At 36.8% G+C, this 27,745-nt stretch overlaps 1 protein-coding gene across 1 annotated transcript in view; it reads right to left on the bottom strand.

Moving 5' to 3' along the window:
• LOC129274759 (deleted in malignant brain tumors 1 protein-like) overlaps positions 1-27,745 on the bottom strand; it is a 72,853-nt gene that overhangs the window by 32,780 nt on the left and 12,328 nt on the right. The window contains exons 4-13 of the mRNA XM_064108511.1: positions 26,545-26,838; positions 24,437-24,466; positions 21,927-22,064; positions 19,311-19,613; positions 15,460-15,597; positions 13,041-13,343; positions 10,390-10,527; positions 7,396-7,698; positions 2,942-3,046; positions 1,528-1,574 (exon numbers count right to left, since the gene is read on the bottom strand). Of these exons, the coding sequence (XP_063964581.1) occupies positions 1,528-1,574; positions 2,942-3,046; positions 7,396-7,698; positions 10,390-10,527; positions 13,041-13,343; positions 15,460-15,597; positions 19,311-19,613; positions 21,927-22,064; positions 24,437-24,466; positions 26,545-26,838 (1,799 nt within the window). The remainder of the gene's footprint in view (positions 1-1,527; positions 1,575-2,941; positions 3,047-7,395; positions 7,699-10,389; positions 10,528-13,040; positions 13,344-15,459; positions 15,598-19,310; positions 19,614-21,926; positions 22,065-24,436; positions 24,467-26,544; positions 26,839-27,745) is intronic.

Below are 27,745 nucleotides of genomic sequence, written 5' to 3'. Positions count from 1 at the left end.
TAATGAAAAACAAATAATCATTATTTATAAATAATGAAAAACAAATAATCATTATTTATAAATAATGAAAATCAAATAATAATTGTTTATAAATAATGAAAAACAAATAATCATTATTTATAAATAATGGAATGTCGAACTATTATTATTTACAAATAATGAAGTATTACTTGGAATTATATATAAATAATTATAAATGTTATTTTATATAATAGTAATTATTTACAAATAAAATGTAAATTATATATAAATAATAGTTATTATTTAATAAATAATGATTATATAACAAATAATTGTTCTATATAATATTGGTACAATCGGCGCCTCATTCTTTTGCGATATTTTCTCGTATCCTTAGTTTTGTGCATAAATAAAGATACCAATGTCAAGCAAATTTCTTGGTCTTTCGAATCATGTATTATTCTAGCAATTAATATGTTGTAAGGCTAGGGAACTAAGCGTTAACATTATAGTAAACTTTAAAGTCGATTTTTTTTTCTCAAATGGGTTTGCACCGTCGTATGTGTGATACGACGGTTCGGATGACCGCCGACGAAAGTGGGGGTGGAACAATAGGTCACCCCCCTAGACAAAAGGTTTACCGCTTTGATTTACACCAGTGAGGTCCATAAACTTCTTCCAAAGTTGCGATGGTATTAATACTTAACCTCAAGATTTCAATGTCGCGACGCCGTCGTCGGCGTTGGAAGAGCGGCGCCTGTATAAAGTCTCGCTCTGATATGCAGGCGAGACCAAAGAATAATAAGACATCACTGTAGGAAGTTTTTTTTTCTTCTAGCGTTTAATAATAGCTTGGGGAGGTGAAAACCTGTCTCAAAGAAGTAGTACTAGTGAGCATGGCACAGTAGAGATTCGTTGGGGTTTATTATTATTATTGTGGAGCGTTGTGGCCCAGTGGATTAGTCTTCGGACTTTGAAACAGAGGGTCGTGGGTTCGAATCCCAGCCATGGCGTAATTTCCTTCGGCAAGAAACTGATCCACAATGTGCTGCACTCAACCCAGGTGAGGTAAATGGGTACCGGTAGGAAGTAATTCCTTAAAAAGCTGTGTGCGCTATGAACGCCTAGCTTAGCCGGGTAATATAGGAGCGCCTTGAGCACCTAACAAGGTGGATATGTGCGCAATATAAATACCCTATATTATTATTATTATTATTATTAAAGTGGCCTACTTGTAACTCCTGGATAGAAATAACTGTCCCGAAGAGTTGTTGTTTATGTTCTAGTTCGGGGGTACTTGTCTTGGAAGGTGATTGTTTTACAGAATTATTCGAATGGCCTTGACTTATCCGCTGCTTATGAATTGTATGAGTGTGGTTGTTTTAGTGATGTAGTAAGTTCGGGGAGGGCATAAATCCCTTTACTGTATAGGCTAATCATCATATTGTATAAAGATGATGTCAGAGGGATTGGCTATAAAATATTAAGAATGAAGGGGGGGGGGTGGAACAGTTGGGACGTTAAAATCAATCGGAATGTGTTGGATAAATAACCATGGTAACTTACATTCACTATCTCATTGATTGCTTCGTTGACGGGTTCCTTGGTTGTGGCTGGAATAGACAAATGTGACCAATAATTGACATTAAAACTTTCTGTCAGTAGCCTTTAAAGTTCTTTCCAATTTAAAAACTTAAAGTATCATGATGAATCATTTGGCACACCGCAGTAGTCTGGTAGTATCATAGAAGTACTGACGTAGGACAATATACATGTATATATATATGGAAATATTGTAAGCCTTCCCAATTTTCTGCGGCAAACAAAGCAAGCGACCTCCCTTACTTTCAGAGGAAAAGATAATGAAAAATACTCTCATTTCACTAGGACAGGAAAGATATTGGATGATCGCTTAAAAAAATGTCAGTAGGTGGTTTCAGACCGCCTCGAAGTTCGCCAGTTCCAGGTATTTTGGCGGTGTGAAAGCAAACTACGCGTAATATCCCCGAAAGAAAATACCCGATAAATAGTAGGTACTTGGCGAAATTACGAGAACTTTCGCGGGGATTTTTCCAAGGTCGTGGGTATTTTGGCGGTCTGAAAGCAAATTACGGGAACTTTTAGCCCAGCGTGTCGTTGGGTGCGGCGCCGTGCATGGGTTGCTGCTTGGCTAGTGATTTTGAATTTCGCGCCTTGCTGCTTATCAGACCATACTGCGCATGCTCGTAACTTCAGGAACTTATCCCGAAGGGTATGTTTCAGGGCGGTGTGAATGCAGGAATAATTAATGGGTATTTTTCAGCCTAAAAAAATTCTCGTAATTTAACGGGGATTCTTGTGATCGAGGCGGTTTGAAACCACCTAGTGATACACCGATGAATAGGGGTCAAATTATGGGAAGCAGAAAAACCCTTGTCATATATATCCAAACAGGCGGATTTCAACTGTCTTAACGCGTGCTGCGCGGCTTAGCTGGAAAGATTAATATGACCGTGTCACCTCACCCACGATTTTAGTTTCCAGCAATCGTCCAAATCGGTTCAGTGGACTGTAATGTTATAGATCTAATCATCGATTCGGTGGTTTTTTTTTTCTCCCTTGATCGTTGGCGTGGACAATTGCACATGGAAGCAAGGGACCCCCCCCCCCACACACACACTCGCGTTGACGGTATTTGCGAAAAAAAATTAAATCAAGATTTCTCCGAGCCAATTGGACGTTGCTTTCAACACACATTTTTTCTTCTGGCCCTAGTTAGCACTCTCCTGTTTGTGTCTAACTAAAATCTTGAAAATAGGGCTGGAAATTGGTCAAGAAAATGATGTACTAGAAACACGAGAAGAAACGGAATATTGAATCCCTTTTGTTAGAATGGTATGGGGGAGGGGGGGGGGGGCCGGGGATGAATGAAATTCAAACATTATTGATAATAATATAGAGAGAAAGAACATTTCCGAATTTTAATATAGGGCCTACTCACCACTAGAAGTGCGTGCTTGGGTAGTGTGAAGTGTTGATGACTCTGGTTGAGGGTGGAAATCCATTGTAGGACTCCAGTAGCTTGACATTCCTGAATAATCTTCGTCTGTAGGAAAAAAAGAGTCAACATACACAAGTCCATTTATATGTTTACAGCCCCCGGGGGGGGGGGGGCACTCAGTATATAATGCATAGTGGGTATGTGCCGCGGATCTGCTACAAGGAGCTGCAATTTTGGTGAAAAGCGGCCTCAGAGCGCTGTCCGACCATCGCCTCTGCGCGAGCGCACCCGGCGGAGGCCGCGCTAGCTGCATCATGCACGCATGCCCGTTCCATAGGGATGCATATGTACTCATCACACGCTGCAATCCGTTCCAAGGACCCCCGTTTTCACAAACATTTGCAGTTCCGAAGCCCGTTCCGAGGACCCTCCTTTTTACAATTAGCCCGCTCCAAGGCCCCCGTTTTTTGTCTCGCCCGCGGCACACCCCTACCACTTTTTTGGTCGAGTGCCCCCCCCCCCCCCCCCCGGGTTACAGCCTGCCTATACACTTGAGATTCATTGGATCAATCAGATCTCAATTATTATTGTCTTTTTATGGGAGGACACGAAAAAAAGGTTTCACACACCTATATCACGTATATTATTGATTGTTGGTTTTTCTGTCGTAATGAGCAAAGAAGAAACGTTTGGGTGCAATTTGTCAGCGTCCAAAAGGGAGCGTTGTGCGTGTCTGATTTCACACTCCTCGCCTTGCCAATTGAAAGATCCTCACATAGTAATTCTATTCCCGGCTTTAATTGTGCATATCTATTTTCATTATTTTTTTCATTTTCTTTAATTCTATTTTTGTTCAATTTGCTTTCACACAAGCTAACTAGTTGCAAAGGTCTCGTTCTCCCTTAAGTTCACGTCACATAAAATAAAGATCCCGTTTCATAAAGAGTTGTTACAAAGAAGAAAAAAGGGCACGATTTCTATAACAAATTTATTATCAGCCAATCAGATGCTTTTAACTGTTATTGCAAATACAAGGAAGTATAGTTATCTAAATACCAGGAAGATCTGTTTCTCTGCATGACCTTACCTTTTTTCTTTGTCTATTTTTTATTAAAAGAACATAATAAGGAAATTAATTTAGGAAATTTGAATAATGAAATAAGCTCCACGCCTACTACCATGACTACAGGATCCAATGCGTCCCGATTTTAAAGAAATTGTAATAAAATTTGAATTAAATATTCCAGACTATAATGATACTAATAATACTACTACTACTACTAATAATAATGATAATGATAATGATAATAATAATGATAATAATGATAATATGAACAGTTGTAATGCGCCGGTATCCATCATAAAAGATGTTCATGGCACTGTAAAAAAAATCGAAACCTAATTAAAAAGGGGGAGGAATCATAACGACTTGAAAGCTATACTGTAACATTTGAAGACCAATGTTCCGAAATTTAGCAAACAATCTATAAGTAGGAATGGTCAAAATATTATTTTTTTATCATTTTACTGAGGGAATAGTGTAATGTGTTTCTTTTACCGTATCTCAACATAAAATGACAATACATTCGACAAAAAAGTGTGCCGGCCCCAAATCTAAGATGGCCTCCATTTTCCAAGAATATCACATATTTTACTATAGATTTGTTAATTTGTGGAATTTTCACAAGCTTTTGGTGTATTTACCTATGTCTTAGGGGCCTGTCCATCCATCCATTCATGCATAAAGTAAGAGTACAGCCTATTGGAAATTGACTCAGAATACATTATTTTTTTCAAAACCAAGTTAACCAAATTTGTTTGAAATCATCTTTCAAAAGTCTATACACTGTTTAATAATTTGCATATTTTAAAACATACGCGACCGTATTGCTCCGGCAATATAACGTATGTCATTTCGTTGTGATGGCAAAACAGCGAAAGTCTACACAGACGCGTTATGACATATTCTGTGCAAAACTTTTATGGTTTGCTACTCTGTACAATAGTTTCGGTGTGTGCAACAGGAGGGTAAAATATAGTGGTTGGGGTGCGGTATACATCTCCCTGTTTTGATGGCGGAAGGGGGGCGGCTAGACGAGTAAACCATCCCCCAAAATCACCGTTTTCGAGGAATATGAAGTTATTGATAATATGTCAGACTTGAGATTATTGCATCCCCTAACGAAATACAAATTATATTTGGGATATACAAAAAGAAAAGAAAAGAAAGAAGAACTCCCTTTTCAGCTCCGTCGTTTCGCTCGTTCATTTTTTTGGAGGGGGGTTACACGTATGGCAACCATAATACATATTGGAGGTTATTGTAACGCACACGGACTTAATTTATACAGCTATTCTCAGCCAGTGAACACATGCCAAACTCACATAATACGCGCACGTGTGAACGCACGTGCGCGCGTGAGCACTGTCGCATACACATAACAAATGTGTGCGCAGGCACTCACACACACATCCCGAACACCCACACACCCTCATACACTGATAATGGTGATGATAATGCTTTTTTTTATAAAGTTTTTATCAGTCACTCGAAATTTCGACGGTGCTCGGTTTTCTTTAGGAGTTTACATTGTAAACTCCTGAAGAAGATCTAGGACCGTCGAAAATTCGAGTGAATACTAAAAACTTCATTCGCAATCAAAGCATCAGCATTATTTTGTTACATTACTGAAGCCAATACGTGAAACATTAAGATATATATATATATATATATATAGGTGTATATATTTACATAGTAAATAGTGGTAATAAAATGCGAGCTGTGATTGGCTAGATTGGTACCACGTGACCTCCCTTCAAAAAAGTTATATTGTACACATTGGCCGGTATTCTGAAGTTAGGTTTAAATTAAACTCAGGTTTAAAGTTGTGGTTTAAGTATGGGAAGCCAAAAGTATCAACATTTTTATTAAGTTGTATGTTTCTTATATTTAGTGTGCTATTTCCTGATTTATCGATGGTGAAGATAATCATCTATTTATACTTCCTAGACAATTATGAATGATTTGAGAGCCAAATGAGCTGAAGTGTGATATCTCTACTGTTAGTGATTTATGTAACAATTGGCTATCCATACTTAAACCACAACTTTAAACCTGATTTTAAGTTAAACCCGACTTCAGAATACGGGCCATTATGTACAATATAACTTTCGATTTTTGGAGGGTAAAACCCATGCTAAATGAATGGGGAGAATATCGATAAATGGCAATGCCCACTTAGCGGCTAAGTCTTAGCCAGTTAGACCTGCGCGTCTGCTATTACTTAGCGCATGCAATGCTTTGAATCTTAATTTTTTATAGTGATGTCACCTTTTCCTGACTTGCGCAACTTTACATTATGGATGGTACATTTTAAATGGTACGTGTGCAACAATACGAACGTTTGACATTCAGCCTCCCACTTGCTCGCGTACAACAAGCTAAGTAGGCGTTGTACATTAATAGTGAACGTTCTATCATACAAATTGTATAATTGTCGCATTGCTAGTAATTTTTTTCTCTCTCTCTCTTAATGATTTTTGTCACACTTTGTGTTATTATGCCCATTGAATTTTTGTTCCATGTAAAGTTAAATTCAGAACACAGCGCGCTTAGAAACGCCCGTATTAAGCGCCCTATAAATGTTTTGCATTATTATTATTATTATTATTATATCGTCGGCGGTCATCTGAACCGTCGTAACGGTGCAAACCCATTTCAGAGAAAATCGACTTCAAAGTGTACCATACATTTTACACTTAGTTCTCCAGCCTTACAACATATTCATTGCTACAAAAATACGTGGTTGGAAAGACCAAGACAACTGCTTGACAATGGTATCCTTATTTCTACACAAAACCAAGGATCATAGAAAATATCGCAAAAGAGCTCCATGCTTATTGAGGGGTTTAGATATCCCCTGTACAAAAACGCTATAAGGAATACCACAACCCTGACCGCGATTTCAATGCGCAATCAGTCAAAACGTCGCCATATAGCTTTTCACGTGCAAAGTCAATAAATAAAGTAAATAAGCGTTCGCGTTCTTTCAACGAAAGGTCGGGATTATCTTGTTAAAAACGCATCTTAGTCAGGATCACAAACATTACCCGGAATGTTATATCTTCAGAACATAATACATGAAATTTCTAAAATTTAACTCGCGCTTCGCGGTCGCAATATTTAATTGGGGCTTATGAGATTAAACGTATTTATGTTGCTTTAAACGAATAAAGCTAAGAATTGACTGTTAGAACTACCCTTTCAAGTTGTTTCGCCCCCCCCCCCCCCATTGGCGAAAGCTTAATTGACGTTAACAGAGATTCACTTTACCAAAATTACAAAGGATTATTTCTCTGTCAAGAATAGAATATGGAGAAGCATTTTAAACCGATCAAGTTATAGACGATGAAATCGTATCACCCTAACAGCTGGTAAAATGTTTTGTGAATACCTGATGAGCAGACTACTCCCGCATCCTCAGAGTGTGAACAGTCATGAACGCCGATTCCACGATGAGAACAATCGAGCAGATTAGTTTCATTTCCAACACATAATACCTCATCTAGAAGGATATCACCTGAACCTTGTCCGAAGTAAGCGTTCATTCGTGCGGTACCAGGACTCAATCCAAGACTTAGACAGACAACTGTAGCATCAGTATCATCCCATGAGTCATCACACACAGTACCCCATGTTCCATTGACGTAAACCTCAACTCTCCCTTCGTCTGAAGTATTTCCGTTGACCAGTCGTACTATATGAATTAACAAACATATTAGATGCATTTGAATGTAAAAATAATAGAGACAAATACTGCAGAAAAAGTTTCAAAGCTTAAAGCAGTCGCCCCCCTGCCACAAGGAAAAAAGTGTATATGTGTGTGAGGGTGTGTATGGGAGTGTGTTTGAGGGACGAAAAAGCAATTTTGCATGACCAATGACATCTCCCTCCTGCATAGTCACATTGTCAGGATGGTACATGTATATTATGATATACACGTACCATCCTGATAATGTGACTGTTTAAAGGGATGGTCCGGCCTGAAAATATTTATATCTTAATACATAGAGTAGAATTCACTGAGCAAATGCCAATTTTTTTTTTCAAAATTGGATAACAAATAATAAAGTTATTGAAGATTAAAGTTTAGCAATATTTTGTGAAAACAGTCATCATGAATATTCATTAGGTGGGCTGATGATGTCACATCCACACTTTCCGTTTTATATGTTATTACATAAAATCATAATTTTTTTCATTATTTCATACTTGTGTGAATAATATGTCTCCCTTATAATAAAATAAGTTGCGGCAAAAAATATTTAATGCGCTATTCAGTTGTCAATCCCATTTTTCTAGTTCTTGGAGGAAAAAAAATTAAATAAACCTAATTTCATATAATAAGATACAAAAGAACAAGTGGAGATGTGACATCATCAGCCAACCTAATGAATATTCATGACAACCGTTTTCACAAAATATTGCTAAACTTTAAAATTCAATAACTTTGTTATTTGTTATCCGATTTTGATGAAATTTTCGGCATTTTGCTCAGTGAATTCTACTCTATTTATTAAGCTATAAATACTTTCAGCCCGGACCATCCCTTTAGGGACAATTTTTATTCATGCATGAGCACAGGCCTGTAACCAGTATTTTCTTTTCACGTGGAAGGGGTACATAAGTCACGAAAATGGAATATTGATACTGTTTGCAGGATAATGGTGTCCAACTTAAAATTCATCAAGACAAACCGTAGTAGAGAGTGTTTTACAGCTCATTAAGGGCTTTGAATGAACAAACATGTATTTGTTGTGAACTCAAACGTCCATATTTACAAGGCGCGTCACAGAAATCATATCCACCGACCATTTGCACGAACAAAAACTGCTTTGAATTATTTTTGTGATAGGTTGTGATTTTTATTTTTATTTATTTGTTTTTTTATATTTTTTTCTATTATTATTATTATTATTATTTAGTAATTTATTTTATTTCTTTTTTTTTATTTATTTTTTTTTTTTTTTTTTGGGGGGGGGGGGGGGGGGTAGTTACCAAGAAGCATCAGACAGGGGCCGCGGAACGGTTTTCAAAGTGGGGGGGGGGGGGCTGAGCAAAAAGTGGGAGGCTGACCATGCAAACAATCACAATCATATGGTCATTTTATATTTTTTTACATGGATTTGGAAAAAAAAAGTCAGATGCAGTCCAACATTGCCTATATTAAAACATTCGTGTCGAAAATAGGTATTTGGGAGATTAAAAGAAACCTTGAATTGAATCTTGAAAAACCATGTGTGTGCCTGTGCTAGCGGATGTGTATGGGAGTGCAGGTGTGTTTTTTTGTGTGCGGATTTATCTGTGTATTTTTCTTATTTCTTATTTTTTTCAAATATTCTTCTTGTAATGTTGTATATAACTTACTTTGTTTTAGTATTTTTTTTTTCATTAAGGGGCTCCTTTCACAAGCTCTGCTTCTATGGGGTTCAAAACTTTTCATGTCTTATTGTAATTCTAGTCCGACTGTGCAATATGTCTCTTGAATGATTGGAGTAAATTAAATTTAACTTGAACTTGTTTATATTTATAAATGGGCCGTATACATTTAATGGGCATATGTCATGGCAGTGTTACCTAAAGAAGAAGATGTGTCTCAATATATATAATAATTGCAAGCACGAAGCCCGAGCTGAAATTTGTTTAGATGTTAGACATATTAACGGTTTGTTTTATGCAATTTTTACCATGAAATGGATTCTTTTCATCCTAAATATTTATATTTTCTTTATGTAACGAATTATAGGACTATTTGTTTTTTAACAATCCACAACTCTCACTTTTATATTCTTGTTTATTCCATTTCCATTTCAATTTTTTTTCCTTTCTTTTCTTTTTGTTTCCACATGTTTTACTACATGAAAATTATCGGACGCCGCCCCTGAAAATCTAGTAAACTTCTTGTAACATTGAAGCCTGTAGTTTGACTTAATAATGCAATATGTAACAGTGATCTATACAATTATTTCTCTCATCAAGAGTTGTTTAAAAAATAAGTTCGTAATTTTGGAATGGGGCCTCTTTGATAACTCTATTTTTTTCCTTTTGATTCTGATTTTACACCTCTGAATGGATTCCTAAAAAGGTACATTAAAAATTAAAAACAAAAAATGCAGTCTCATGTTTGTGACTATCTAAAATAAAATTCCAAACTGCGAAAAATAGGGCTGTAACTGGTAGAGCAAAACGTGTACTAGGGATACCAAAAAAGGGGAATAAGGTTGTTAACATTGTATCCCGTTTCGCTAGAATGGTGGGGGAGGGGGGCTAAAATGACCTTGAGACACTGATAAATTCAGTTCCAAATCTTTGAAACGGAATAGTAATGGTCATACCGGTGAATATATAAAGAGAGACAAATAAAATTTCTGAATGTCAATATACTCACCCGTAGAAATGCTTGCTTGAGTAGTTTGTGATACCATAGATGGTATTGACTGGGTTCTAAGAGTAGTGGGAGGTTCCGGTGACTGGTGTGAAGAACTTGAATCCCCATTAGAAATCAAGGAGGATGAAGAGTCTACGTCTATACGAAAAAAAGACGGTCTTAATCAATATAGAAAGGTCCATTTAACATGTTTACAGCCGTTAGGTGGGAATTCCCAATTTCTCCGGCATAGGAATGTTTCTTAATACTTAGTTCCCATAGACTGTCGCGATTTGCGACACGATTCAAACGTCGTACTAAATCGTGGAGTAATCGTAGTGATCTTCTTAGATCGTAACAGATCATATCAGATTAGTCTTGGCAATCGTATTGATAATAGCTAATTTTGAATGGTTCAAATATTTCCGCGATCTGTTAGGAAAGTCAATCGTGGCTTTCGTGAAGGATTGTACGACAGCGAGAATGAGGTATTAGGAAGATCGATCGGAACGGGGAAGTGCGCAATCAGTCAAAACGTCATATAGCTTTTCACGTGCAAAGTCAATGCAGTGCAGGTGGCCGATACGACAGTTTGGTTGACCGCGTGCATTGGAATCGCAATCAGTCAAAACGTCGTATCGCTCTGTACAGGTTTTCCAATGGGATTTGCGCATTTTATTAAAAATTTGTATGGCATCGCCGTGAAAATCTCCTCATATCTCAAAAACCAAAAAAAAATTGCTGCCTAGAAATACAGTTATGAATAGAATAGGACTTTTTGGACCCAAATTGACTGAAACGACGGTTCGGATGAACGCCGACGATATAATCTAGTATATTGTACAATACATTGTACACTATTCATATAATATACATGTATACATGAATTGTGTAGACATGCACAGCGCGGCCGCAGTGCTGTAAACGCGTGAACGCAAATTGCAAGCAACTGCATTTTTAATTAAGGTCGGATTGTCTATTTAATCAGCTCGGGCTTCGCGCTCGCATTATTCGTCTTTTAAAATCAAGACATTGATTTAAAACAGCAATTTCGCTGATCTGTTTACCCTGTATAAATATTTGTTGATAAATAATATAAACAAATAAATTTCGATCAGGCCAGAACGTATATTAAACATTTCTGCTGGCGCTTCGTGCTCGCAGTAATTATCTTGTTAAAAACGCATCTTGGTCAGGATAACAAACATTACCTGGGGAGCGTTTCATGAAAGGACTTGTCAGACGTTTTATCCGACAAGTCCTATTTTATCCAACAGTTACCATAGTATCATTGCTTATCAGCCAATCAAAATCAAGGAAAGATGTCAGATCTGACAACATGTCGGACAAAAATGTTGATGAAACGCTCCCCCGGAATGTTATATCTTCAGAACATAATACATGAAATTTCTAAAAATTTAACTCGCGCTTCGCGGTCGCAATATTTAATTAGGGCTTATCAGATTAAACGTATGTATGTTGCTTTAAACGAATAAAGCTAAGAATTGACTGTTAGAACTACCCTTTCAAATTGTTTCGCCCCCCCCCCCCCCATTGGCGAAAGCTTGATTGACGTTAACAGAGATTCACTTTACCAAAATTACAAAGGATTATTTTTCTATCAAGAATAGAATATCATATAATATCCATGTTAATCCCAGATATTTTGAAGTGATTCATTTCAAACATCTAAAAGCTCGCACCCAAAGATTGCATGGTTCTGCTATTCATACATTTCCTCGTGTGTGGGATTCACTACCTTCTACTTTAAAGGTAGATATTGTACTACTGTCCTTTCACACCTGGCTTAATAAATTAAAACAACATGTATTATCAACCGGTTGAATGTAAACTCATTTTATTCTTCAAGTAATTTAAATTTAAGCTCTGACAGCTTTCAAGATTTTTGTAAGCTTTATGTTGCAGTGTACATGGGACTCTGACGTGTGTGTTTTTTTTTCTGAATTATTTGTTCCAAATTCCTTACATTGATCATAATTATTATCAGTATACATCAATGAATTTGTAAAACTTGCTTTTGGTCGTATATTGCGGGCGGGGGGGGGGGGGGAGAGTAATTTCTTGTCTCGATCATAATGTTGGCTTTTCAGCCTACATGTATAGGGTCTAATCAAACTTAATTTATATGCCAATCATTTTGTATACATGCATGCTAAATCATTTATTGCACAGCGCCCTCTTCATTCAAATTGTGTCAATCTGGGCACGTGCTCACATTTAATTATTATTCGAAATCATATTTTTTTTTCTTGTGAGCTCTACTTCTACCCAGGTTGACACTATTATTTTTTATTCTAATTTAATTTGTTGTCATCTTCAACAACTATATAGTTGTATTTTACTATTTTGTATTACATGTATGTTATCTTTGTAAAGTCACATGGATTGGAAAGGAAGACCTTCGGGTTATAGTTATTTAGTTAATCTTTTTCCTTTCCCGGCATCCATGTGACTCTCCTATTCCTATTGTTTGTATATGTTGTTTATGTGTTTGTTTATGCCGAATAAATAATTGTAATAATATGGAGAAGCATTTTAAACCGATCAAATTATAGACGATGAAATCGTATCACCCTAACAGCTGGTAAAAATTTTACCAGCTGTTAGGGTGATACGATTCACAAAACATTTTAAAAATGTTTTGTGAATACCTGATGAGCAGACTACTCCCGCATCCTCAGAGTGTGAACAGCCATGAACGCCGATTCCACGATTAGAACAATCGAGCAGATTAGTTTCATTTCCAACACATAATACCTCATCTAGAAGGATATCACCTGAACCTTGTCCGAAGTAAGCGTTCATTCGTGCGGTACCAGGACTCAATCCAAGACTTAGACAGACAACTGTAGCATCAGTATCATCCCATGAGTCATCACACACAGTACCCCATGTTCCATTGACGTAAACCTCAACTCTCCCTTCGTCTGAAGTATTTCCGTTGACCAGTCGTACTAAATGAATTAACAAACATATTAGATGCATTTGAATATAAAAATAATAAAGACAAATACTGCAGAAAAAGTTTCAAAGCTTAAAGCAGTCGCCCCCTGCCACGAAGAAAAAAGTGTATATGTGTGTGAGGGTGTGTATGGGAGTATGTTTGAGGGAAGAAAAAGCAATTTTGCATGACCAATGACATCTCCCTCCTGCACAGTCACATTGTCAGGATGGTACATGTAAATTATGATATACACGTACCATCCTGACCTGATAATGTGACTGTTTAAGGACACTTTTTATTCATGCATGAGCACAGGCCTGTAACCAGTATTGTTTTTCAAGTGGAAGGGGTACATAAGTCACGAAAATGGAATATTGATACTGTTCGCAGGATAATGGTGTCCAACTTAAAATTCATCAGGACAAACCGTAGTTTTACAGCTCATTTAGGGCTTTGAATGAACAAATATGTATTCGTTGTGAACTCAAACGTCCATATTTACAAGGCGCGTCACAGATATCTTATCCACCAGCCACTTGCACGAACAAAAACTGCTTTGAATTCTTTTGTGTGATAGTTTGTGATTTTTATTTTTATTTATTTATTAATTTATTTTTTATTAATTTATTTTATTTATTTATTTATTTATTTTATTATTATTTTTTATTTATTTATTTTATTATTAATTTTTTTTTTTCTTTTTTTTTTTTTATTATTATTATTATTATTATTTTTTTTTTGGGGGGCGGGGGTAGTTACCAAGAAGCATCAGACAGGGGCCGCGGAACGGTTTTCAAATTAGGGGGGGGGGCTGAGCAAAAAGTGGGAGGCTGACCATGCAAACAATCACAATCATATGGTCATTTTACATGTTTTACATGGATTTGGAAAAAAAAAGTCAGATGGAGTCCAACATTGCCTATATTAAAAAATTCGTGTCGAAAATAGGTATTTGGGAGATTAAAAGAAACCTTGAAGTGAATCTTGAAAAACCATGTGTGTGCCTGTGCTAGCGGATGTGTATGGGAGTGCGGGTGTGTTTTTTGTGTGCGGATTTATCTGTGTATTTTTCTTATTTCTTATTTTTTTCAAATATTCTTCTTGTAATGTTGTATAGGCCTATAACTTACTTTGTTTTATTATTATTTTTTTTCATTAAGGGGCTCCTTTCACAAGCTCTGCTTCTATGGGGTTCAAAACTTTTCATGTCTTATTGTAATTCTAGTCCGACTGTGCAATATGTCTCTTGAATGACTGGAGTAAATGAAATTTAACTTGAACTTGTTTATATTTATAAATGGGCCGTATACATTTAATGGGCATATGTCATGGCAGTGTTACCTAAAGAAGAAGATGTGTCTCAATATATATAATAATTGCAAGCACGAAGCCCGAGCTGAAATTTGTTTAGATGTTAGACATATTAACGGTTTGTTTTATGCAATTTTTACCATGAAATGGACTCTTTTCATCCTAAATATTTATATTTTCTTTATGTAACGAATTATAGGACTATTTGTTTTTTAACAATCCACAACTCTCACTTTTATATTCTTGTTTATTCCATTTCCATTTCATTTTTTTTCCTTTCTTTTCTTCTTGTTTCCACATGTTTTACTACATGAAAATTATCGGACGCCGCCCCTGAAAATCTAGTAAACTTCTTGTAACATTGAAGCCTGTAGTTTGACTTAATAATGCAATATGTAACAGTGATCCATACAATTATTTCTCTCATCAAGAGTTGTTTAAAAAATAAGTTCGTAATTTTGGAATGGGGCCTCTTTGATAACTCTAATTTTTTCCTTTTGATTCTGATTTTACACCTCTGAATGGATTCCTAAAAAGGTACATTAAAAATTAAAAACAAAAAATGCAGTCTCATATTTGTGACTATCTAATATAAAATTCCAAACTGCGAAAAATTGGGTTGTAACTGGTAGAGCAAAACGTGTACTAGGGATACCAAAAAAGGGGAATAAGGTTGTTAACATTGTATCCCGGGCTAAAATGACCTTGAGACACTGATAAATTCAGTTCCAAATCTTTGAAACGGAATAGTAATGGTCATACCGGTGAATATATAAAGAGAGACAAATAAAATTTCTGAATGTCAATATACTCACCCGTAGAAATGCTTGCTTGAGTAGTTTGTGATACCATAGATGGTATTGACTGGGTTCTAAGAGTAGTGGGAGGTTCCGGTGACTGGTGTGAAGAACTTGAATCCCCATTAGAAATCAAGGAGGATGAAGAGTCTACGTCTATACGAAAAAAAGACGGTCTTAATCAATATAGAAAGGTCCATTTAACATGTTTACAGCCGTTAGGTGGGAATTCCCAATTTCTCCGGCATAGGAATGTTTCTTAATACTTAGTTCCCATAGACTGTCGCGATTTGCGACACGATTCAAACGTCGTACTTAATCGTGGAGTAATCGTAGTGATCTTCTCAGATCGTAACGGATCATATCAGATTAGTCTTGGCAATCGTATTGATAGCAGCTAATTTTTGAATGGTTCAAACATTTCCGCGATCTGTTAGGAAAGTCAATCGTGGCTTTCGTGAAGGATTGTACGACAGCGAGAATGAGGTATTAGGAAGATCGATCGGAACGGGGAAGTGCGCAATCAGTCAAAACGTCATATAGCTTTTCACGTGCAAAGTCAATGCAGTGCAGGTGGCCGATACGACAGTTTGGTTGACCGCGTGCATTGGAATCGCAATCAGTCAAAACGTCGTATCGCTCTGTACAGGTTTTCCAATGGGATTTGCGCATTTTATTAAAAATTTGTATGGCATCGCCGTGAAAATCTCCTCATATCTCAAAAACCAAAAAAAAATTGCTGCCTAGAAATACAGTTATGAATAGAATAGGACTTTTTGGACCCAAATTGACTGAAACGACGGTTCGGATGAACGCCGACGATATAATCTAGTATATTGTACAATACATTGTACACTATTCATATAATATACATGTATACATGAATTGTGTAGACATGCACAGCGCGGCCGCAGTGCTGTAAACGCGTGAACGCAAATTGCAAGCAACTGCATTTTTAATTAAGGTCGGATTGTCTATTTAATCAGCTCGGGCTTCGCGCTCGCATTATTCGTCTTTTAAAATCAAGACATTGATTTAAAACAGCAATTTCGCTGATCTGTTTACCCTGTATAAATATTTGTTGATAAATAATATAAACAAATAAATTTCGATCAGGCCAGAACGTATATTAAACATTTCTGCTGGCGCTTCGTGCTCGCAGTAATTCCGGACCTTTCGTTTGAGGACGCGCACGCTTATTTACGACGTTAGTTGATTTTGGAAGAGACTTTTTGGGCCCGTCATCATGGTCGTCCTGCAATGCAAATTGTGTGACATGAGATTTTTTTTCGTTTCGCATCTGCGACGGAAACATTCAATATGCGTTTCGTGTGCAAAATCTTGGTTGCTACTATGGTAACAGTGATATATCTCATTGAGGACGACTTTCCAAAGCCACATTTGACTCCTACTAGAGCTCGAGAGGCCGCCCGGGGGGCCCACTTCCATTGATTAGTGGATACCAGGAGCGACCACGCGTAAAAGGGGACAGAGTGGGCAGGTACGTTACGTATAGGCCTATGTAACGTTATAAGGGTGTCAAAACGATGTTTAAAATGCTGACAAAAAAGGGATATCCAATACTTGTAAGGTTTCACAAGCCAAATTCTTGTTAAGAGATGCATTTTCATAATCTGGAAAAGAATTACTTCCCAGCTTGTTTAGGGTATTTTTCGAAACCCCATGGTCGTGCCTGGTATCCACTCATTAATGGAAGTGGTCCCCCCGGAATTTGAATCTAATCCCCATTTCTGGGGGAAGTAAAACATAATGCCCATTACATCGTGTGCGAGAGGCATATCGTTTGTGTAGAAGGAATAAACAAAAGAAACAAAAGAAACAAAAAGAAACGAGTTCAAATGGTGTGCACATATCAACTCACGCGAAATGTTCGGCTGGAGAGGTTGATCTGACCCATGAAATCAATTGCCAGTGATACACCAATAATCCACATTAAATGTAATATCGATTCGATGGACTGTAATGATCTATATCTAAGCCTTCATTCAGTAAGTTTTTCCTCACTCAATATTTACTCGATTTGTTTGAAAAACCACTTTCTTATCCATGTCATAATCTATTTTAGGTCTTCATTTCGAATATCTCAAACCATCAGTCGTAATATACATGCTATGTATGGTGCGAGTGTCGCAGAAAAGGATTTTGCACACGAAAAGCAGATCTGTAGGGCCTGTAACCCCCCTGTAACACAAAGTTTAGCATTGATTGTAGAGCAGTTTTCTACGTTTGATTCTATTGACTATAATGCACATTCAATCTTAAAAATCAAGTGTATGATTAAGCGTTAACTTTTGTGTTAGGGGACCCTAATATTAGCGTCCGTGAGGATTGCGAAAGGTCCCAAATTATCTTGTTAAAAACGCATCTTGGTCAGGATAACAAACATTACCTGGGGAGCGTTTCATGAAAGGACTTGTCAGACGTTTTATCCGACAAGTCCTATTTTATCCGACAGTTACCATAGTATCATTGCTTATCAGCCAATCAAAATCAAGGAAAGATGTCAGATCTGACAACATGTCGGACAAAAATGTTGATGAAACGCTCCCCCGGAATGTTATATCTTCAGAACATAATACATGAAATTTCTAAAAATTTAACTCGCGCTTCGCGGTCGCAATATTTAATTAGGGCTTATCAGATTAAACGTATGTATGTTGCTTTAAACGAATAAAGCTAAGAATTGACTGTTAGAACTACCCTTTCAAATTGTTTCGCCCCCCCCCCCCCCATTGGCGAAAGCTTGATTGACGTTAACAGAGATTCACTTTACCAAAATTACAAAGGATTATTTTTCTATCAAGAATAGAATATCATGTTATAATATCCATGTTAATCCCAGATATTTTGAAGTGATTCAATTCAAACATCTAAAAGCTCGCACCCAAAGATTGCATGGTTCTGCTATTCATACATTTCCTCGTGTGTGGGATTCACTACCTTCTACTTTAAAGGTAGATATTGTACTACTGTCCTTTCACACCTGGCTTAATAAATTAAAACAACATGTATTATCAACCGGTTGAATGTAAACTCATTTTATTCTTCAAGTAATTTAAATTTAAGCTCTGACAGCTTTCCAGATTTTTGTAAGCTTTATGTTGCAGTGTACATGAGACTCTGACGTGTGTGTTTTTTTTCTGAATTATTTGTTCCAAATTCCTTACATTGATCATAATTATTCTCAGTATACATCAATGAATTTGTAAAACTTGCTTTTGGTCATATATTGCGGGCGGGGGGGGGGGGAGTAATTTCTTGTCTCGATCATAATGTTGGCTTTTCAGCCTACATGTATAGGGTCTAATCAAACTTAATTTATATGCCAATCATTTTGTATACATGCATGCTACATCATGTATTGCACAGCGCCCTCTTCATTCAATTTGTGTCAATCTGGGCACGTGCTCACATTTAATTATTATTCGAAATCATATTTTTTTTTCTTGTGAGCTCTACTTCTACCCAGGTTGACACTATTATTTTTTATTCTAATTTAATTTGTTGTCATCTTCAACAACTATATAGTTGTATTTTACTATTTTGTATTACATGTATGTTATCTTTGTAAAGTCACATGGATTGCAAAGGAAGACCTTCGGGTTATAGTTATTTAGTTAATCTTTTTCCTTTCCCGGCATCCATGTGACTCTCCTATTCCTATTGTTTGTATATGTTGTTTATGTGTTTGTTTATGCCGAATAAATAATAATAATAATATGGAGAAGCATTTTAAACCGATCAAATTATAGACGATGAAATCGTATCACCCTAACAGCTGGTAAAAATTTTACCAGCTGTTAGGGTGATACGATTCACAAAACATTTTAAAAATGTTTTGTGAATACCTGATGAGCAGACTACTCCCGCATCCTCAGAGTGTGAACAGTCATGAACGCCGATTCCACGATGAGAACAATCGAGCAGATTAGTTTCATTTCCAACACATAATACCCCATCTAGAAGGATATCACCTGAACCTTGTCCGAAGTAAGCGTTCATTCGTGCGGTACCAGGACTCAATCCAAGACTTAGACAGACAACTGTAGCATCAGTATCATCCCATGAGTCATCACACACAGTACCCCATGTTCCATTGACGTAAACCTCAACTCTCCCTTCGTCTGAAGTATTTCCGTTGACCAGTCGTACTATATGAATTAACAAACATATTAGATGCATTTGAATGTAAAAATAATAAAGACAAATACTGCAGAAAAAGTTTCAAAGCTTAAAGCAGTCGCTCCCTGCCACGAAGAAAAAAATGTATATGTGTGTGAGGGTGTGTATGGGAGTGTGTTTGAGGGACGAAAAAGCAATTTTGCATGACCAATGACATCTCCCTCCTGCATAGTCACATTGTCAGGATGGTACATGTATATTATGATATACACGTACCATCCTGATAATGTAACTGTTTAAGGACACTTTTTATTCATGCATGAGCACAGGCCTGTAACCAGTATTTTTTTTATTCAAGTGGAAGGGGTACATAAGTCACGAAAATGGAATATTGATACCGTTTGCAGGATAATGGTGTCCAACTTAAAATTCATCAGGACAAACTGTAGAAGAGAGTGTTTTACAGCTCATTTAGGGCTTTGAATGATTAACAAACATGTATTTGTTTACTCAAACGTCAATATTTACAAGGCGCGTCAGAGAATTCTTATCCACCAACCATTTGCACGAACAAAAACTGCTTTGAATTCTTTTTGTGATAGGTTGTGATTTTTATTTTTATATATTTGTTTTTTATATTTTTTTTCTATTATTATTATTATTATTATTATTTAGTTATTTATTTTATTTTATTTATTTATTATTTTTTTTTTTTTTTTTGGGGGGGGGGGTAGTTACCAAGAAGCATCAGACAGGGGCCGCGGAACGGTTTTCAAAGTGGGGGGGGGGGCTGAGCAAAAAGTGGGAGGCTGACCATGCAAACAATCGCAATCATATGGTCATTTTATATATTTTTACATGGATTTGGAAAAAAAAAGTCGGATGCAGTCCAACATTGCCTATATTAAAAAATTCGTGTCGAAAATAGGTATTTGGGAGATTAAAAGAAACCTTGAATTGAATCTTGAAAAACCATGTGTGTGCCTGTGCTAGCGGATGTGTATGGGAGTGCGGGTGTGTTTTTTGTGTGCGGATTTATCTGTGTATTTTCTTATTTCTTATTTTTTTCAAATATTCTTCTTGTAATGTTGTATATAACTTACTTTGTTTTATTATTATTTTTTTTTCATTAAGGGGCTCCTTTCACAAGCTCTGCTTCTATGGGGTTCAAAACTTTTCATGTCTTATTGTAATTCTAGTCCGACTGTGCAATATGTCTCTTGAATGATTGGAGTAAATGAAATTTAACTTGAACTTGTTTATATTTATAATGGACCGTATACATTTAATGGGCATATGTCATGGCAGTGTTACCTAAAGAAGAAGATGTGTCTCAATATATATAATAATTGCAAGCACGAAGCCCGAGCTGAAATTTGTTTAGATTTTAGACCTATTAACGGTATATCTTATGCACTTTTTTTTTTATCATGAAATGGATTCTTATCATCCTAAATATTATATTTTTTTAACGAATTATAGGACTATTAGTGTTTTTAACAATCCATATCTCTCACTTTTATATTCTTGTTTATTCCAATTTTATTTCAATTTTTCTTCCTTCCTTTTCCTCTTGAAAATTATGGGACGCCGCCCCTGATAATTTGGTAAAATTCATGTAAAATTGAAGCCTGTAGTTTTACTTAATAATGCAATATGTAACAATGATCTATACAATTATTTCTTGCACCAAGAGTTTTTTTTTTAATGGGTCCTCTCTGATAACTCATTTTTTTCCCTTTTGATTATGATTTTACACCTCTAAATGGATTCCTAAAAAGGTACAGAGATTTTTTTTTAAATGCAGTCTCATGTTTGTGACTAAATAAAATCAAACTTCAAACTGCGAAAAATAGGGTTGGTAACTGGTTAAACAAAACGTGTACTAGGGATATCAAAAAAAGGTAATAAGGTTGTAAACATTGTATCCCGTTTCGCTAGAATGGTGGGGAGGGGGGCTAAAATGATTTTGAGACACTGGTAAATTCAGATCCAAATCTTTGAAACGGAACAGTAATGGTCATACCCACTAGCGTACCTACGGGGGGGGGGGGGCAGTCTGCCCCCCCCCCCTGACGAGTCACAACCCATGCAAAGGACGTATCCCTGACCCCCCTGACGAGCTTGAAGACCCTTTTTTGCCCCCCTGACGAGCTTGAAGACCTTTTTTGCCCCCCCTGACGAGCTTGAAAACCTTTTTTTTTTTTTTATTTGCTTGTCAATTTTTTTGGCGGACGGTTTTGCCCCCCCCCCCCCTGTGGAAAATCCTAGATACGCTACTGGTCATACCGGTGAATATATAAAAATAGACAAATTAAATTTCTGAATGTCAATTTACTCACCCGTAGACATGCTTGCTTGAGTAGTTTGTGATACCATAGATGGCATTGATTGGGTTCTAAGAGTAGTGGAAGGTTCCGATGACGGATGTGAAAAACTTGAATCCCCATTAGAAGTCCAGGATAGTGAAGAGCCTACGTCTATATGAAAAAAACGACGGTCTTAATCAATATAGAAAAGTCCATTTAACATGTTTACAACCGTTAGGTGGGGATTCCCAATTTGTCCGGCATAGGAATGTTTCTTAAAACCTATTTCCCATAGACTGTCGCGATTTGCGACACGATTCAAACGTCGTACTTAATCGTGGAGTAATCGTAGTGATCTTCTCAGATCGTAACGGATCATATCAGATTAGTCTTGGCAATCGTATTGATAGCAGCTAATTTTTGAATGGTTCAAACATTTCCGCGATATGATAAGAAAGCCAATCGTGGCTTTCGTAATAATATAATAATAATATTCCGCATTTATATAGCGCTTAATACATCGGAACGACGTCTCTAAGTGCTTTACAGACATATTATTACCCCGGTTATCGGATCCTTGCATGCCCGCATACAATGTATGCACCTTCTCCACTCCCTGGGGAGCATTCCAACAAGAGTTCCAAGACTCAATTGCTAGGCATACTACATATAGGCTTTCACATCCTACCGGGTACCCATTTAACACCTGGGTGGAGAGTGGCAAAGTGTGGATTAACGCCTTGCCAAAGGACGCTAGGCCATGGTGGGATTCGAACACACGACCCTCTGATTACAAGGCGAGAGTCAGAACCGCTACACCACGACGCTTCCACTTCGTATCATTCGTAAAGATTGTACGACAATGAGAATGAGGTATTAAGAAGATCGATCGGAACAGGGAAGTGAGAGGTAACTCCAACTTCCCTGATCAAAGGGTAAAACTAGTATATCAAGTAGATTAAGCAGCTTTTTAGCATTTCTCCTCTCTCTGAGGGAGTAAATGGGGTTCAAACCCCGGTCGCCTCAGACCAAAAGACGTTAAAAGATGGGAGTTGCTGCTACCCTGTTTGGCGTTCAACGGTTAAAGGGATAGAGCCTCGTTGATCTGGCGCTGCACAGCGGCTGCCGGGCCCACGATCAATTGGTCAAACCTAATTTTTTTAGTATTTAATTTCATGTCTATTTCGAACTATAAAATATGAATTTTCGTTTTCATGAAAATAGCAGCGAAAAATGTTTGACTGTCCCGTTTCAGAAAGACTTGTTAAAGTGAAGAAATAAACAATTTTACACTGTAAAATTGAAGTGCTATTTTAGCACTTAAAGTTCTTGTATATTAGTGACTGCACTACGAGTGCTGGTTTTCTAGTTTAAATTTGAACTAAACAATCAGCACTCGTAGTGCAGTCACTATACAAGCACGGTAAGAGCTAAATTAGCACTTCATTTTTTACAGCGTATAACAAATTTACTATCAGCAACTTGAAATGTTATGGCAAATTTATTATTATAGGCCTAAAAGGTTCTATGAAACGGGACCATAAAGTGGAAGGTCTGTTATTTCCACATGTCCTTACCTTTTTGTTGATCAAAACAAGAAAAATTAAATTAAAAAAAAAATGTCTGAAACATAACACATTAAAAAAAGCTCGGGACGGAGCCCGCCAAGTGACATGAAGAGAATAGTTCTCCGTGGATTATTCCCTTCCCTCGAAAATATTATTTCGTACCCACGAAATAATCATTTCGTTACTTCGAAATATTATTTCTTTGCCATGAAATATTTATTTCGAGGGAACGAATTATTTCATGGGAAAGAAATGACATTTCGTGGGAACGAAATATTATTTCATGGGAACGAAATAACATTTTGTGGGAACGAAATGATATTTCGAGGGAACGAAATAATCCACGGAGAATTTGTTCTCTTTCATGTCACCTGGCAGGCTCCGTAGCTCGGAGCATACTTCACGATCCGTTGCGATCCGATTTCAAATAAATTTTTCATTTAAATCTGAATTTAACAATACAGACTAAAACATTTTGAAGATCAGTGTTCCGATTAGTTGAAAAATTATACAAATCGAATACCTGACATGCCTGGAGGAATAAAAGCAAATTCAATTCGGATCGTGTAGTCTGCGGTGCATGGGCTTCGGCATGGTAAATTTACGATGTACTGTCCATGGTATCGGATATAAACCTTTTTGTGAAGAACCAAAACGGTATCTAGTCACTCCCAATGTGTTTGAATCAGTTGAAGATGGTCTACAGAAAATACACTCGATACTGATTTGTGGCATAGAATAACAACAACAACAACAATAATAACAATAATAATAATAATAATATAACATATATCGTTTCTGGCAAATGTTGCTACCCGGTGCGTAGAGAAAACAGAATAATATTAATCATGAGCATAATTATGATATTCTGTATGATGACGGACATAATTGTTTGATTTGGATCAAGTCCTCAGTATTATATTTTCCCTCCTGATAAAATGTTATATACTATTCATTCAAGTATATAGAACTTACCTGTCTCCGATGGGCATTCATTCAGAGGATCTGCAAAATAAGGAAACACACATAATTAATGTCTAATAAGATAATCTCAATGCATACCTTGGTAAAAAGAAGTACAGTTCATAGCTAGTCATATTATAAAAAAATGATCAAAACCACGCACTTGGAGAAGTGCTCCTTCTATATGCTTTTACTATGTAGACTTTTTAGTAGATAACATTGTACTATCATGAGCAGGATGAATGACAAACATTTAACGTAAATTATAATTTTTCAAAAATTAAGAAGACAATGCTATTTCAAGAACTAAGGAACCGCGGGGGGGGGGGGGGGGGGGGAGCACTTACACCCACATAATTTCAAATCGGAAAACAATGCCTCTTTTTCAAACGAAATGTACCCTTTGCGAAGTAAAGCTCTTTTCAATCTGCTCATTGTTATCCATTCAGTAATTTTTTTTTTATCAAGTGTTCCAAATGGACTCTTAAACCCAGAATGAATTGTTGAATGAATTAAACAAACTTTCGAATGCAGCTCTGTCTAGCCAATGGGAGGTATCGTTACCTACTTATTGTTACCTTGGGTAGATAAGAATTGAAACAATAGTTGACAATAAGGATAAACTTGACTGAGCTACAAAATGTTAAAACAATAGTAATTTCACATGCTCAGGGAGGAATAAAACTTGTTTCGCAAAACAATGACGGGGAAATTGGAATATTTCATTTTTCATGTAAGAAAATACAAAAGAAATAGTGAGTGGGTGACGTCATCAGTCAATATATTTGCATACCAACCGGGATGTGCATATAGCTTTTTTTGTGAAATTAAGCGAAACTCAAAAATATCACCTGTCTTTATTTTACATCCGATTTTGATGAAGCTTTCATTGTCATACTTGTTTGATTTAGTTTTTTTCTTTTTATTCAAATCAACTTTATGCCGGGGAGAACTTATCCGTTCATGGGAATATTAAGTAGTCTGCAAAATAGGGTGTCAAAGAAACTCTTTCCTTTCATTAAAAAATTAGTCAACTTATTACTTCAAATTTTGGCAGAAGGGAGAAAGAGAATAATTTTTTTCAGATACACAACTTTTTTATTTTGCGTTCTGATGACCTAATTAATAATTTGGCTGTTAGCAGAGAATTTTCCTTTGCGATTTATTGTTGGTTTTGGGGTGCTGGTCACATTTTCCGGCCTTTCAAAATGTCGCATAATTTCCCAACAACTCATAAAACCAGTCTCCATGGTTGTAACAACTTAACCTTGTCCACAGTGGCGTACCTGGGATTTTTCACAGGGGGGGCAAAAATTTGACAAGCAAAAAAAAAAAAAAAAAAAAAAAAAAGGTCTTCAATCACAAATGAAGGATTTCGTACAAGAAAAAAAATTGACAAGCAAAAAAAAAAAAAACAAAAAAAAAGGTCTTCAAGCTCGTCAGGGGGGCAATAAAGGTCTTCAAGCTTGTCAGTGGGGGCAGGGATACGTTCTTTGCATGGGTTGTAGCTCGTCAGGGGGGGCAGACTGCCCCCTCTGCCCCCCCGTAGGTACGCTAGTGCTTGTCCATCAATCTTTACTACGTTCTAAGCTTTCCAAGATCGTATTATGGGGACGCATAGTAAATGCGATAAAAAATAAAAATCCAAATGTTATTGTTCGAAAAAGGCATGTAAAATGATTTTTTTTTCGAAAATTTGCTTTGCCCAATTGATCGTGGGCCCGGCAGCCGCTGTGCACCGCCAGATCGACGAGGCTCTACCCCTTTAATCGTTGAACGCCAAACAGGGTAGCAGCAACTCCCATCTTTTAACGTCTTTTGGTCTGACGCGGCCGAGGTTTGAACCCCCGACCTCCCGGTTTTGAGACAGACGCTCTACCAACTGAGCCAACACACCGATAAGGGGAGCGTTTAACTTATTTCAGGAATTGTCGGACGTTTTATCAGGCAAGTTCTTTTTAATCCGAAAGTGTGCATAGTTATCATAAATATTCTGTCATTAAGATTCATGGAAAGTTGTCAAATCTGACGTGTCGGAAAAAATGCTGATAAAATGCTCCCAGAAGGTCCTTTATTTGTTTTAAATTACGGACTTAATCAGGCAAAATCGAGAATCGAACCTGTGCATCTGACTGCGGCGTATGTAGTGCATTTTGCATTTCCATCTTGAAGGCAGCTCCTGATATCAGTATCCATAAATGTGCAACGTGGATTGATCAATTTCGAGGGATGAGAAGATCCTAAGGACACAGACTGGTCCCCGGATAGGACATCTCTAAAGCCTAATCCGAGCATTTGGCAGACGAGGGTTGCATCTTCCATTGTAAAATCGTCATCACAAACAGGTCCCCAGGAGCCATTCCTGTAGACTTCCACTCTTCCTCTTGATGAACAATCATCTTCAACCAACCGAACTGAAAAGAAGATCACGAGTATTTGTAGTCATTTTATTTATTCGTCACCCTTAATGCAGAATAGCCATGTCGGTATCCATTTTTTTTTCGCTGAAGGGACCCTATCTCTACAGATAAAATAATCAAATTAACACAGTAAAATACATACGTAGATTAAAACACAAAACATGAAAAAATAACCATTTTCCTATACACATGTTGATATTCCAAACACCCTTCTGATATTACTGCCTAGGTGCGGTAACTAGGGATGGTGACTCAATATGTAGAAGTAATGATGAAATGTAGGTCGAAGCCTTTGTAGAAATAACAGCATTTACAATTCGATCCTGGTGTCACCAACCTTACAGAACACGTTACAAATGAATAAACAAATATATTACACTCCTAAAAAAGGGTTGGCAAAAACGGCCCAACTTTTAACCAGCCCTGGGCAACATACTTGGTTAAAATCTGCCCAATCGGGTAATAATTGTCCCAGAATATAGTATTATATATTTTCTTTTACCAACGTACATTATCCAACACAGTGGACAGTATGTCGCAAAACATTTTAAGTGTGTATATGCTTCAGACTTTTTTTGGTCAAGTATACCCCTTTCCAACCTTAATGATGATCTATGGAATTATTTGAATAGAAATGGGAGGTCTCATAGAAAAGTCACGTAATTAAGTAAGATCTAAAATTACTATTTTCAATGAAACCTCCCATTCTTCCATTGTCACGGTTATGAATGTATTTAATTTAATGGAAAATCATTACTTTTTGCCAATATTCTATTCGAAACAAACATACAAATTATGACCATACAAATCAACATACAGAATGGGGGACATTTTAGGAGAAGAAAAAAAAAACAAGTTGAAACAAGGCATAACAAAATATTCAATACAAGTCATTTTGAAA

This window comes from Lytechinus pictus, chromosome 13, assembly GCF_037042905.1.
Source record: "Lytechinus pictus isolate F3 Inbred chromosome 13, Lp3.0, whole genome shotgun sequence".
Lineage (NCBI taxonomy): Eukaryota > Metazoa > Echinodermata > Echinoidea > Temnopleuroida > Toxopneustidae > Lytechinus > Lytechinus pictus.
The sequence above is the reverse complement of the archived record's forward strand: the minus strand, read 5'-3'. Positions and strand labels throughout refer to the sequence as shown.